Genomic DNA, 14,486 nt, shown 5'->3' on the forward strand with positions numbered 1-14,486 from the left:
CATGAAAGTCATAATTACATTTCCATCATTCAGATAGAAATTGCACACAAAAAAGAAAGAAAACTTTCTATTTTACTTTTATTATTATATACTTCATTATTTTGGTATCCTTTGGTGTCCTTTGTTGAAGAGCATACCTAAGTGGGATGTGCACGTGCGTTTCTTGAACACCATATTGCAGCAGCTGTGTTGGCAGTATTGATAACTTGTCCTTTGTGTAAAACTTGTATGGTAAATTATTTCTATTTTTACAATACAGTAGTGAGTAGAGAAGAGATTGTGCATCATTCTAATTGCTTAGTAACTGGCACTGTGCCACAGAATTGTGTGAGTGTGTATATGAGCAGAGTGTGTGTGTGTGTCAGTGAGCAGAGTATGTGTTCTTTATTCTCCAGGTAATCAATACATTTCCGATGAGCTGGTGCTTTAGTGCAGTGTTTCTCAACAATGGTCCTCAGGTACCCCCAACAGGCCATGTTTTCATTATAGCTGAATCAGTGCACAGGTGAAGTAATCAGCTGATCAGTAACTCAGTGGTTACTAACTTGCTCTCACCCATCACCTGATTATGTCACCTGTGCACTGGTTCAGCTATCATTTAAACCTGCCCTGTTGGGGGTACTTGCGGCCCTCTGTACATGTGTTTCTCCGGCGTATCATATCTAGTGCCTCACCAGCCTCTGACCTCACTGCACGTCACTGACAACGGCACTATTCTGGTTAGCTGTTCTGGACTAAGTTATGATGACACAAATTGTTATCCCTCTAACGTTCATTTTATTGTTAGGCTATATAGTTTACGTTTGCCTCAAACTTCCTATTAAGTTTTTTATTTATTTTTTATTTTAACTTATACACAGCTCCCTTTATGCTTAAAATACTAAGCTCACTATATCTGCTAGAAAGCATAGTAAATCACCATAGTGCACAGAGGCTGAAAACATTTTGGGGCAACTACTGAACTAATTGACTGTTATGTATATCAACCTTCCTAGTGGTATATGCCGAATCTCTCTGCCTCTATGTTGTTTATTTAATCTGTCAGGTAATGAGATGCTGCCTATTAGTAGTACTTTGCTGGGCACTAGATTCTGACAACTAACAATAGGATCAGTGTTAACACTATTTTTATTAGTTATATCCTTGAGTATTAAAAAGTCTATGCAACCTGAGGTCTCAACACGCATACAAGCTCCTGATTCAAATTATAGCCAGACACATTCAATAATATTAAGTAACCTAGGCATATGCATATTCCACTCATATTCACCAAGAAACCATACATGCAATACTAAGGCAGCCACGCTTTCCATATCTGGTCATTTGCACAGTCCGTCTCTAAATTGATGTTTATTAGTAGATATTTGCCTGACAGTATAATTTATTTGTCAGTTAAGGTTGAGTAATTTATGTACTGATATTTCTCACACATATCTAACTGGGGATTCTCTTCTATTAAGTCAGCAGTCCACATACTTCATGAACCTAACTGGGCTATATCTTGTTTTTGTTTAGTTTTACTTGTACAGATTAGATGTTTATTTTATTGTTTTATGTGTTGTGTTTTTAGTTTTAGTTTGTGTTAATAATATTATAAAACTAAGAGGTGCAGGTGCAATATGTGATGATTAACTAATTTTGCTATAACTCTCATGGCAGGGAGTATTCCATGTTATAGCATGGCTATGATTTTAAACTTGTAAAATACATGTGTGCTATGCTCTATGAAAAGAAATTGCAGTTTCCCATGGCAATTGATGATAGCAACGGTAACACTAATGACTTTGTATTGATACTCAACATGCTATGCTCATCCCATAATATCAATTGTAATGTCGTTGTAACTATACATGTCAGTATATGCATCTGTTTAATTGTACCTGTGCTTCTTTAATAAAAAGATTTAAAAAAAAAAAATACCTAGGAGGGGTGGGAATAGAACAAAGATGTTAAAGTACAGGGAATTGTACTGGATTCATGAGTTAGGGACTATGACCCCTAATGGAATGAACAGGGAAATGGATTGGAGTATATGCCAGTGAATATTAATAACTATACATTTAACAACAAAATGTCTTTTGTTCAAGGATTGGATGTTAAAAATGCAAATACATTTATTTGAATAACTTCTCTATATATCCTTTGTTGAAGGTCACCTTGAATGTATTTTGAAAATTTGAGTATATGCCAGTTAATATTAATAACTATACACCTAACAACAAAATGTCTTTTGTTCAAGAACTTGATGTTAAAAATGCAAAGATATAGAGAAATGTATTTGACTAACTTCTTTATATATCCTTTGTTGAAGGTCACCTTGAATGTATTTAAAATAAATTCAGAAATTGGCCACTAGATTGCATTGAGTTCAGGAAAGGATAACTAAAGGTTAACACAGGTGAAAACAGGTGTCTTTTGTTCAAGGGTTGGATGTTAAAAATGCAAAGATACAGAGAAATTTATTTGACTAACTTCTCTATATATCCTTTGATGAAGGTCACCTTGAATGTTTTTTGAAAATTTGAGTATATGCCAGTTAATATTAATAACTATACACCGAACAACAACATGTCTTTTGTTCAAGAACTTGATGTTAAAAATGCAAAGATATAGAGAAATGTATTTGACTAACTTCTTTATATATCCTTTGTTGAAGGTCACCTTGAATGTATTTTGAAAAATTCAGAAATTGGCCACTAGATGGCATTGAGTTCAGGAAAGGATAACTAAAGGTTAACACAGGTGAAAACAGGTGTGAAAGGCGGAGCTTTAGCCTATTTAAGGTTTGATTTTAATGTTTTATGTTAGACATGAATAAGGACATGGGTCCGAAACGTTGTCTGTTTTAATTGGCACAATAAAGCAATAATGTTTTAAATACAGTTGGTGGGGTGCGGCTATATTACTACTTTGAACTGTATATCTTGGACCATGGTGCAGGTCTAATAGCTGGCACACCTGCAAACGGTTTGTTGCATACCCACAGGTGGGGATTACCTTGGTGCTTGTGCATATTTTTTTTTATTCACAGTACCTACTGTACAGGCACACACTGCTGAGAGACTCTGCCAGTACCTACTGTACAGGCACACACTGCTGAGAGGCCCTGCCAGTACCTACTGTACAGGCACACCCTGCTGAGCGACCCTGCCAGTACCTACTGTACAGGCACACACTGCTGAGAGACCCCACCAGTACCTACTGTACAGGCACACACTGCTGAGAGACCCTGCCAGTACCTACTGTACAGGCACACCCTGCTGAGCGACCCTGCCAGTACCTACTGTACAGGCACACACTGCTGAGAGACACTGCTAGTACCAACTGTACAGGCACACACTGCTGAGAGACCCTGCCAGTACCTACTGTACAGGCACACACTGCTGAGAGACCCTGCCAGTACCTACTGTACAGGCACACACTGCTGAGAGACCCTGCCAGTACCTACTGTACAGGCACACCCTGCTGAGTGACCCTGCCAGTACCTACTGTACAGGCACACACTGCTGAGAGACCCTACCAGTACCGACTGTACAGGCACACACTGCTGAGAGACCCCGCCAGTACCTATTGTACAGGCACACACTGCTGAGAGACCCTGCCAGTACCTACTGTACAGGCACACACTGCTGAGAGACCCCGCCAGTACCTATTGTACAGTTACACACTGCTGAGAGACCACGCCAGTACCTACTGTACAGGCACACACTGCTGAGAAACCCTGCCAGTACCTACTGTACAGGTACACACTGCTGAGAGACCCTGCCAGTACCTACTGTACAGGTACACACTGCTGAGAGACCCTGCCAGTACCTACTGTACAGGCACACACTGCTGAGAAACCCTGCCAGTACCTACTGTACAGGCACACACTACTGAGAGACCCTGCCAGTACCTACTGTACAGGCACACACTGCTGAGAGACCCTGCAAGTACCTACTGTACAGGCACACACTGCTGAGAGACCCTGCTAGTACCTACTGTACAGGCACACACTGCTGAGAGACCCCGCCAGTAACTACTGTACAGGCACACACTGCTGAGAGACCCCGCCAGTAACTACTGTACAGGCACACACTGCTGAGAGACCCCGCCAGTAACTACTGTACAGGCACACACTGCTGAGAGACCCTGCTAGTACCTACTGTAAAGACACATAGTGCTGAGAGACCCTGCTAGTACCTACTGTACAGGTACACACTGCTGAGAGACCCTGCTAGTACCTACTGTACAGGTACACACTGCTGAGTGACCCCACTAGTACCTACTGTACAGGCACACACTGCTGAGAGACCCCGCTAGTATCTACTGTACAGGCACACACTGCTGAGAGACCCCGCTAGTACCTACTGTACAGGCACACACTGCTGAGCAACTTTACTAGTATCTACTGTACAGGGACACACTGCTGAGAGACCCTGCTAGTACCTACTGTATAGGCATACACTGCTGAGTGACCCCGCCAGTACCTACTGTACAGGCACACACTGCTGAGAGACCCTGCTAGTACCTACTGTACAGGCACACACTGCTGAGAGACCCGCCAGTACCTACTCTACAGGCACACACTGCTGAGAGACCCGCCAATACCTACTGTACAGGCACACACTGCTGAGAGACCCTGCTAGTACCTACTGTACAGGCACACACTGCTGAGTGACCCTACTAGTACTAACTGTACAGGAACACACTGCTTAGTGACCCTACCAGTACCAACTGTACAGGCACACACTGCTGAGAGACCCCGCCAGTACCTATTGTACAGGCACACACTGCTGAGAGACCCCGCCAGTACCTACTGTACAGGCACACACTGCTGAGAGACCCTGCCAGTACCTACTGTACAGGCACACACTGCTGAGAGATCCTGCTAGTACCTACTGTACAGGCACACACTGCTGAGAGACCCTGCCAGTACCTACTGTACAGGCACACACTGCTGAGAGACCCTGCCAGTACCTACTGTACAGGCACACACTGCTGAGAGACCCCGCCAGTACCTACTGTACAGGCACACACTGCTGAGAGACCCTGCTAGTACCTACTGTACAGGCACACACTGCTGAGAGATCCTGCTAGTACCTACTGTACAGGCACACACTGCTGAGAGATCCTGCTAGTACCTACTGTACAGGCACATAATGCTGAGAGAGACTAATGTTCACACAGCACAGCCTTAACTATACAACTCACCAAACGCATGCACAGTCTTAAAGGGACAAGCACACACAACCCACACTGCCTTTAAAGGAACAACTCACATCACACGCACAGTCTTAAAGAAGGATCACTGTATGGATACATACAACCTGGCATGCATCTAATGTACACAGCCTTAAAATGATGCTCAGTCTTAGGGACTGACAGGTGGTCATATACATAATACATGTACAATTCACTGCACACTGGCAGTCTTAAAGGGACAGACATGCACCCCTCCCCACAGCCTTTAAAGCAGGGATAGGCAAGGTGTCCGTAGACGGACACTGGTGTCCTTGACTAGTCCTTGCAGTGTCCGCCACAACCTTAGTATATCTTTCTGAATAAATAATAGGAATAAAAAAAATATGTAGTGTGAATAAAGTTAATGGCTTGTCAAGAGACTGCTAGCGATATTGGGTGATAAGTTATGGAATAAATAAAGCCTGAGTGAAATACTGGATGTATATCTGTATAATAACACCCAGCTCTATACAAAGATACAGTAGTGACACTGGCACATGTGTATAGACAGACAAGGGCTGGTCATAGGGTCAGTGGTATCTGCATCAGTATAATAACATCCAGCGCTATATAATGACACAGTAGTGACACTGGCACATGGGTATAGCCAGAGGAGGGCTGGTTATAGGGTCAGTGGTATCTGCATCAGTATAATAACACCAAGCACTATAAAATAATGTTTTTAATTTCAAATTTCACCTTGGTGTGCTTCACTAAGGTCTGTACTTTGGAAAATGTCCGCCACAGCCTTTGTCTGTGCCTATCCCTGCTTTAAAGGGACAACTCACACCACATACACACAATCTTAAAGGGACAGATCACAGTATGCACACACAACCTTGCATGTTCCCAAAGTGTTAAAGAGACAGGCTCACACACAGGCCTGCCCTTTGGGCAGGGTGAGAGGGACACCAGCCCAGGGCCCCGCACTTTGCTGGGCCCGCACTTTCAGGGGTGAGGGTATGAGAAGGTGCAATGTATAGCCTGTAATTTAGTTTATAAAGAAGTGTTTATGGTATCAGGAGTTGTAATATATACTGTTATTCTTATATAGGTAACACTGAATGTTGGGACAGTGGTGGGCCATACAGGGGGCAGGGCATACAAAGGGAGGGGAATAAGAGCGTTGACTGTGTGTCCCGCTAATTTGTCTTGCCCAGGCCCCGCGAAAGCTAATGGTGTCCTTGCTAACACACAACGCACACAGCCTTTAAAGGAACAACTCACACCACACACACAACCTTGCACACTCTAAAAAGTCTTAAAAGGACTGTCACAAACAATGACAATGCACAACCCTTAAATGAATGCTCATTCTTAAAGGGACGGGCGTCCACACACACAAAATGCATGTACAACTCACACCACACACACAGTCTTAAAAGGTCACAGTATGCTCGCGCACAAGCTTGCATGCTCTCAAAATCTTAAAGGGACAAGCACAATGTACACAGACTTAAAGGCACAAACAGTGTTAAAGGGACCGGCGCAACACAACTCAATGCACCTAGCCTCTAAAGAGACAACTTATACCACATGCACAGTCTTTATGGGACAGATCACAGTATGTGCACACACAGAACCTTGCACACTCACAAAGTTATAAAGAGTCAGAAACAAACAGCCCACACAGTCTTAAAGGGACAGGTGTGCACGCTCGCTGACACACAGAGCTGTTAAAGGGACAACTTATACCACTTGTACACAGTCTCGATGGTACAAGCTCACACAAACACCCAAAACACACAGCCTTAAAAGAATTTACTTCTATTTTCAAATATGCTATTTCTCTTTGTATCCCTTGTTTAAAAAGAATACACACATATCCTATACTTGTTAGAGTTAGCTGCTGATTGGTGCCTGCACACATTTGTCTCTTGTGACTGGCTAACTAGACGTGTTTAGCTAGCTGCCAGTAGTGCAATGATGTTCCTTCAGCAAAGGATAACAATATAATGAAGCAAATTTGATAATAGAAGTAAACTGGAAAGTTGTTTAAAATTGTATGTTCTATCCAAATCATGAAAGAAAATGTTGGGGTTTCCTGTCCCTTTAAAGAGACAACTCACATAAGACACACTCAGACATAATTGTACAGGCACACAAACACACAGCCTTAAAGGGACAGATCACACCATACACAAACACACACAGCTTACCCCACACTCACTGACACACAAACACACCAGCACACAATGTGCACTGCTTTAAAGCACTCCCAATAAAGTCTTAAAAGGACAGCTCACGCCACACTCACACTTAATGGTACAGTCACACACACAGAGTGCACACAGCTATTACAGAACAGCCAATACCATGCACACACACAGTCTTTAAAAGAGTTGGTACTGGCAGGGTCTCTCAGCAGTGTGTGTCTGTACAGTAGGTACTGGCAAGTTCTCTTAGCAGTGTGTGCCTGTACAATAGGTACTGACAGGGTTTCTCATCAGTGTGTGCCTGTACAATAGGTACTGACAGGGTTTCTCATCAGTGTGTGCCTGTACAATAGGTACTGACAGGGTTTCTCAGCAGTGGGTGCCTGTACAATAGGTACTGACAGGGTTTCTCAGCAGTGGGTGCCTGTACAATAGGTACTGACAGGGTTTCTCAGCAGTGGGTGCCTGTACAATAGGTACTGACAGGGTTTCTCAGCAGTGGGTGCCTGTACAATAGGTACTGACAGGGTTTCTCAGCAGTGTGTGCCTGTACAATAGGTACTGACAGGGTTTCTCAGCAGTGTGTGCCTGTACAATAGGTACTGACAGGGTTTCTCAGCAGTGTGTGCCTGTACAATAGGTACTGACAGGGTTTCTCAGCAGTGTGTGCCTGTACAATAGGTACTGACAGGGTTTCTCAGCAGTGTGTGCCTGTACAATAGGTACTGACAGGGTTTCTCAGCAGTGTGTGTCTGTACAGTAGGAACTGACAGGGTTTCTCAGCAGTGTGTGCCTGTACAATGGGTACTGACAGGGTTTCCCAGCAGTGTGTGCCTGTACAATAGGTACTGACAGGGTTTCTAAGCAGTGTGTGCTTGTACAATAGGTACTGACAGGGGTTCCCAGCAGTGTGTGCCTGTACAATAGGTACTGACAGGGTTTCTCAGCAGTGTGTGCCTGTACAATAGGTACTGACAGGGTTTCTCAGCAGTGTGTGCCTGTACAATAGGTACTGACAGGGTTTCTCAGCAGTGTGTGCCTGTACAGTAGGAACTGACAGGGTTTCTCAGCAGTGTGTGCCTGTACAGTTCCTCTGTGTACAGGAAATAGTTACACATGTATAACAAAAATCTGCAGAAATGTATACAAATATGTAGGCTGAGGGTTTCACACAATGTATCTATGTAGGTGAGCAGAGCTCATTTGTAAGTGTTGGCTGGGGATAGTCTATGCGAAAAAAACATGGATTTTAAATGTGGCTCTTTTTTTTATTTCTGGCGACACAAACAGTTGTATTGTTGGTAGCCCTCATCTGAACCTCAACCCCAATGCAAATTTTACAGGAGAAAAAAGGTCTGATTATAGCTGGGCAATAAAAGCCTATAATTCAGTCCCCCCTCCCATGCAGGTTAGGGGGTATGTGTAGCACTTAAAGGAACATAATGGTGCAATAGGAAGTGGATGAAATAAAGTAGTGACAATTTATTTCTGGTCATGTGCTGGGGACTGACAGCTGAGCACATGTGGTTATTACTGATTTTCTCATCCAGTTCTGGAGAGAATTTTGAAGACATTTTAAAAAAAAATGTATGTCCTGTGTGTTTCAGAGTTTCTCACTATAGGCCTAATGATAAAAAAAACTTTCCAGCATAGAGAGAAATTAATCAAAACTTTTTGAACATTATATTTTAATGTATGCATAATAGGTGCCTCTCCTTCACATACAGAACTCAGCATAGGGAGATAAACAGCTGTCAAGCTAAATTTTGACTTTCTAAAATGATTTGAGGAACCGCTAAGTAATGAGGAGACTTCTTAGATAATCTTAGCAGAGGGGAGAGCCTTAGATCATTTGGCCCGATATCACCTTAACTGGAAAAATTAATATCATTTTCAATTAAAGGATCTTTAAATACAATAAAATGTTATAATCCAGCCAGGCTGACAATATTGGGGAATTAAAGTGATGGTAAATTAAACATTAACAACAATCCTATTTTTAATCTAAATTATTTTTTATACTTCATTCATCATGTTTATTTTCAGATGTACTAAAGCAATACTTTAGCTCCGTTATTATTATTTCTATAGCCCCCTCCAGCTGCCCACAGTGACGTTTTCACCTAAACCAATAGGCTATCTAACCATACAGCAATTCTTTAAAAAAAAAAAAAAGCCATATGGCTATGTTGCCTATTTGTTAATAATAACGGAGCTAAAGAAATGCTGTTGCAAATCTCAAAATAAAAACGTTGAATGAAGGTATGAAAAGTAATATAGATTACTAGGATTGTATTTTATGTTTAAAGGGATAGTCAACAACAGAATTTTTGTTGTTTTAAAAGATAATCCCTTAAAGGCACATGAAACTTAAATTTTTTTCTTTTATGATTCAGATAGAGAATACAATTTTAAACAACTTTCTAATTTGTTTCATTTTCTTTGTATCATTTGTTGAAGGAGCAGCAATGCACTAATGGTTTCTAACTGAACTCATGGGTGAGCCAATGACAATCAGTATATATATGCAGCCACCAATCAACAGCTAGAACCTAGGTTCTGTGCTGCTCCTGAGCTTGCCTAAATAAACAGTTCAGCAAAGGATAACAAGAGAAGGAAGCAAATTAAATAATAGAAGTAGATTGGAAAGTTGTTTAAAATTGTATTCTCTATCTGAATCATGAAAGAAAAATTTTGGGTTTCATGTGCCTTTAATTATCCATTCCCCAGTTTTGCATAACAAACATAGTTATAATAATAGAAGTTTTACCTCTGTAATTACCTTGTATCTAAGCCTCTGCAGACTGCCCCCTTATTTCAGTTCTTTTGACAGACTTGCATTTTAGCCAATCAGTGCTCACTCCTCGGTAAATTCACGTGCATGAGCACAATGTTATCTATATGAAACCCATGAACTAATGCTCTCTAGTGGTGAAAAACTGTCAAAATGCATTTATATTAGAGGCGGCCTTCAAGGTCTAAAAAAATTAGCATATGAACCTCCTAGGTTTAGTTTTCAACTAAGAATACCAAGAAAACAAAGCAAAATTTGTGATAAAATTAAATTGGAAAGTTTTTTTAAAATTGCTTGCCCTATTTGAATCATGAAAGTTATTTTTGGATTTGACTGTCCCTTTAATTTACCATCACTTTAATGAGTTAAGCCGTGGGACATTTCCCTGCCCAATCTATCATATAAACGGAGCCTAGTAGACTCATTTACGTATGTATACACTGTGAATTCTTGCACATGCTCAGTAGGAGCTGGTGTCTAAAAAAGTGTAGATACAGTACAAAAAATACTGAGCACAATTTGATAACCAAAGTAAATTTGAAAATCGCATGCTCTATCTGAATTATGAAAGTTTTTGACTTTCATGTACCTTTGGTGGTTCCTTCATTTTCTGGTTGGTTTGAAAAGGACAAATGGTTTTCTAACTTGTCAAATACCATGTTTACAGTTATAAATGTGAAGGACAAGGAAAAAATCCATATTTGTCTGTGAAAAATAAGAATGCAGAAATCAGACCACCAAGAAACACGAAATTTATGTAAAGATTGAAAATGGGCACTTACCTAAAATAAGAAGTTGTCTTATTTCAAATTAAAGGTCATTGAACTATTGACCTAGAGTGATACAATTATAGGGGCAGCACTGTACAAATTTAATAAGTATATAAATTAGACTCCTCTTTCAAATGTGGGTAAGATGACCTTATAAATAGCTTATGATTGGAATATGCAAATATAAAACATTCATTATTAAAACAAATGCGGGAAATGACCTTGGTCTGCAGCATTCACTGGATTTATTAGAGTAAAACTGCAACACACAAATATCCAACGCCAAATACTGCAGACCACAGCCATTTTTTACATTATTTTCGCTAACAAATCTCGAATATTTGCACATCTTTACTAGATACTACGTTGAAAGAAATAACCCTTGGTGTCCTTTGCTAAAAAGAATACCTAGGTAGGCTCAGAAGCAACAATGCATTGCTGGGAACTAGCTGCTGATTGGTGGCTGCACATTTATGCCTCTTGTCATTGGCTTACCTGATTTGTTCATCTAGCTCTCAGTAGTGCATTGCTGCTCCTTCAACAAAGGATACCAAGAGAATGAAGCAAATTTTATAATTAAAGTAAATTGGAAAGTTTAAAATGGTATGTTCTATCTGAATTATGAGTTTTATGTCTCTTTAAAGTGAAGGTCCATTTTGATGAATTATTGCCCGGTTTTTAATAAACCTATTAAAAACAAGGGCACTTTAATTAATCAAAATTGACATTTCACAGTTTTCTTCAAAAACTTACCTTTTAATCCTGGCAGCCGCTCCAGCACTTCCTCCGCCCATTGCAAGCAGTCTTCTTGGGTCCAGATGACGAATCTGGCTTCCTCCAATCACAGCGTTGCATCAGGCCAAGATTCCCCCCGGGGGGGAGCTGTGATTGGAGGAAGCCTGATTCGTCATTTCTGACGTCTGCAGAGGCTTCCGACAGCCGGGGGGAAATCGCTGGAGCTGTTGCAAGAATTAAAAGGTACGTTTTTGAAGTAAACAGTGAAATGTCAATTTTGATGAATTAAAGTGCCCTTGTTTTTTATAGGTTTATTAAAAACTGGGCACTAATTAATCAAAATGGACCTTCACTTTAAGTTTCCCCACTCTACCAAAAATGTGCAACACACTTTAGGGAGCAGCGTCACTTTTCTTCACGTCACCCTCTAGATATGATTATTGATGTAATAGCTTCACTTATCTCACTAGATACCTTCTTTAGAGATAAAAAAGGTGAATGGTTAAACTATACAAATACAGTATATTGTATTTGCATGTGCTTCTTATTTGATATTATGTTTGGGACATTTTATTTTGTTGACCTTCCCTTATTTATAGAATATATTGCAAATACAGAAACAGTATTGCAAATTTCAGGCAGGTGGCATCTGTGAGGTTTGGGGGTTGCTAGAGGAATGAATGAACATAGAATCCCAGCACACTCTCTATAACTTAAACTGTAAAACTGACAAAGAGCCTTTAAAAAGTATGGTAAAAGAAACAGCTGAGGTCATATGGGTAAAATGAGGGAGGAAAATGGATAAATGCTAAACTAATCAGCAGTAGAAACATATTTTAGACAATGTGAGGATGGTTAGTAAGGGAGGGGATTAAGTTCCATAATATGAGAGACACGCTGGTGAGTGTTGGGAGTGGCATTTTATGTTTAGCAAGGGACAGACCAGGAGGAAGACTATGGGGAAAAAGGGGTCTCCGATTAAAGACATTCAGGGAATTGGGTAAGAGTGAAGAGAAACAATGGAAGGGACAGTATGGGAGGAAATAGAGGCAGAGTGTGTACCTGCTATACTTAAGATGGAAGTCACAATCCCTATGGCCAACCTGCCAGGACTCTGCAGAAATTAATATTCAGGCATCAGATTTTGCTTCCAGATCCATCACACTCCCATCTCATTTGACAAAATTGAGAAAACCAGCTGTTACCTTTGATTCCACAAGCTGACACTGAGTCAAGAGCATAGCAACAAACTACTGCTCCCTGGAACAAAATCTGAGGCAGCCTCTCTCCCCTCCTCTTACGCAAGTCACATACACATATCAGGATAGAAAAACATTTGAGCTGCACAGCATAAACTAACTCCTTAAAATAAAAATAGTGTAACTCATCCCTGGCTCCTAAAATATCTAGGTGATATTAAAGGGACACTGAACCCAATTTTTTTCTTTTGTGATTCATATAGAGCATGCAATTTTAAGCAACTTTCTAATTCACTCCTATTATCAAATGTTCTTCATTCTCTTGGTATCTTTATTTGAAATGCAAGAATGTAAGTTTAGATGCCGGACCATTTTTGGTGAATAACCTGGGTTATTCTTGCTGATTGGTGGCTAAATGCATCCACCAATAAAAAAGTGCTGTCCAGAGTACTAAACCAAAAAAGCAGCTTAGATGCCTTCTTTTTCAAATAAAGATAGCAAGTGATTGAAGAAAAATTAATAGGAGTAAATTAGAAAGTTGCTTAAAATTGCATGCTCTATCTGAATCACAAAAGAAAAAAATTTGTGTTCAGTGTCCCTTTAATGTTATGTGTTAAGGTCCATATAGGTCTGTGGCTCAATAGTGACCAAATTATGCTCTGCAGACATTGCACTTTATATGGGCATATTCCTTCTACATAAACCTTACATTTCAAAAAGAAAAATGAAGAGCTGTGTGTATACCGAGCTGTAAATAGAATTCTCCAAAAAAACAACAAAAACTATATATGCTGTGCAAATACACTCTCTGCATTCCATAGCACATTTTTCCTTCTTTCATAATTCAGGTTAGTATTTCAAGTTTTTTTTGTTTTATATCATTATTAATCACAGTACAATAGGTTAAACTAGCAATTTAAAAAATGTATTCGCCGACTGTCTTGTTACCATATTCTAGCCATTGGCAGTACAATGCTTTAGTTTGTTTTATTTTAGAAGCACTAGGTTAAACCATCTTGTAAGCTAAAAATAGCCCATATCTCCATTATTCACATCCCATTGTCGTGGGCAACCAAGTAGCTTTTCTTGCAATGCAATTTATTTTCTTTGTTAACCCATACCTGGGACTAAAGATGTAGAATATGGCCTTTATCAAGAATGAATAACCTTGTGTGTGTTTTTTTGTTTAAAAAGCCACACATTTGTTTCTTATTATACATAGACAAATCAAAATTTCGTATTTTGTAAAGGATGTCCTCCTACTTTGTTTTAACCTCCCTTCTCCCTGAAAAGAAATGCTAACAATAGGATGTACAAACTGTTACACATCTCCTTGATTACAATAAAGCAACCAAATTGCTGGCATGCAATTTACCCCTTGGCACTACAAACCTACTGAGAACATTATCACCAATTTGCCACACCTGCAGTAGTTTGTTTAAACTGTAGAGAGCAGGGTGGGAAATTCTAGCAAACTGGGGGTAAACGGTTTATTTGCATCCTCAATAGTACAATTTAACAACGAGGGACAGGTTATAGCATATGTGGTCCTCAATCAAGATGTATGGTTGGAAAAACTTCCCTTGGGTGGATTTGCAACATTTATACA

General features: G+C 40.2%; 1 protein-coding gene across 1 annotated transcript in view; it reads right to left on the minus strand.

Annotated features, from left to right (window-relative positions):
* Positions 1 to 12,877, minus strand: part of IRF8 (interferon regulatory factor 8) — a 655,970-nt gene extending 643,093 nt beyond the window's left edge. The window contains exons 1-2 of the mRNA XM_053700919.1: positions 12,741 to 12,877; positions 10,763 to 10,878 (exon numbers count right to left, since the gene is read on the minus strand). Coding sequence (XP_053556894.1) covers positions 10,763 to 10,780 — 18 coding nt within the window. The 5' untranslated portion in view covers positions 10,781 to 10,878; positions 12,741 to 12,877. The remainder of the gene's footprint in view (positions 1 to 10,762; positions 10,879 to 12,740) is intronic.
* Positions 12,878 to 14,486: the final 1,609 nt, after the last annotated feature.

The sequence above is a fragment of the Bombina bombina genome, chromosome 1 (assembly GCF_027579735.1).
Source record: "Bombina bombina isolate aBomBom1 chromosome 1, aBomBom1.pri, whole genome shotgun sequence".
In the NCBI taxonomy this organism is placed as follows: Eukaryota; Metazoa; Chordata; class Amphibia; order Anura; family Bombinatoridae; genus Bombina; species Bombina bombina.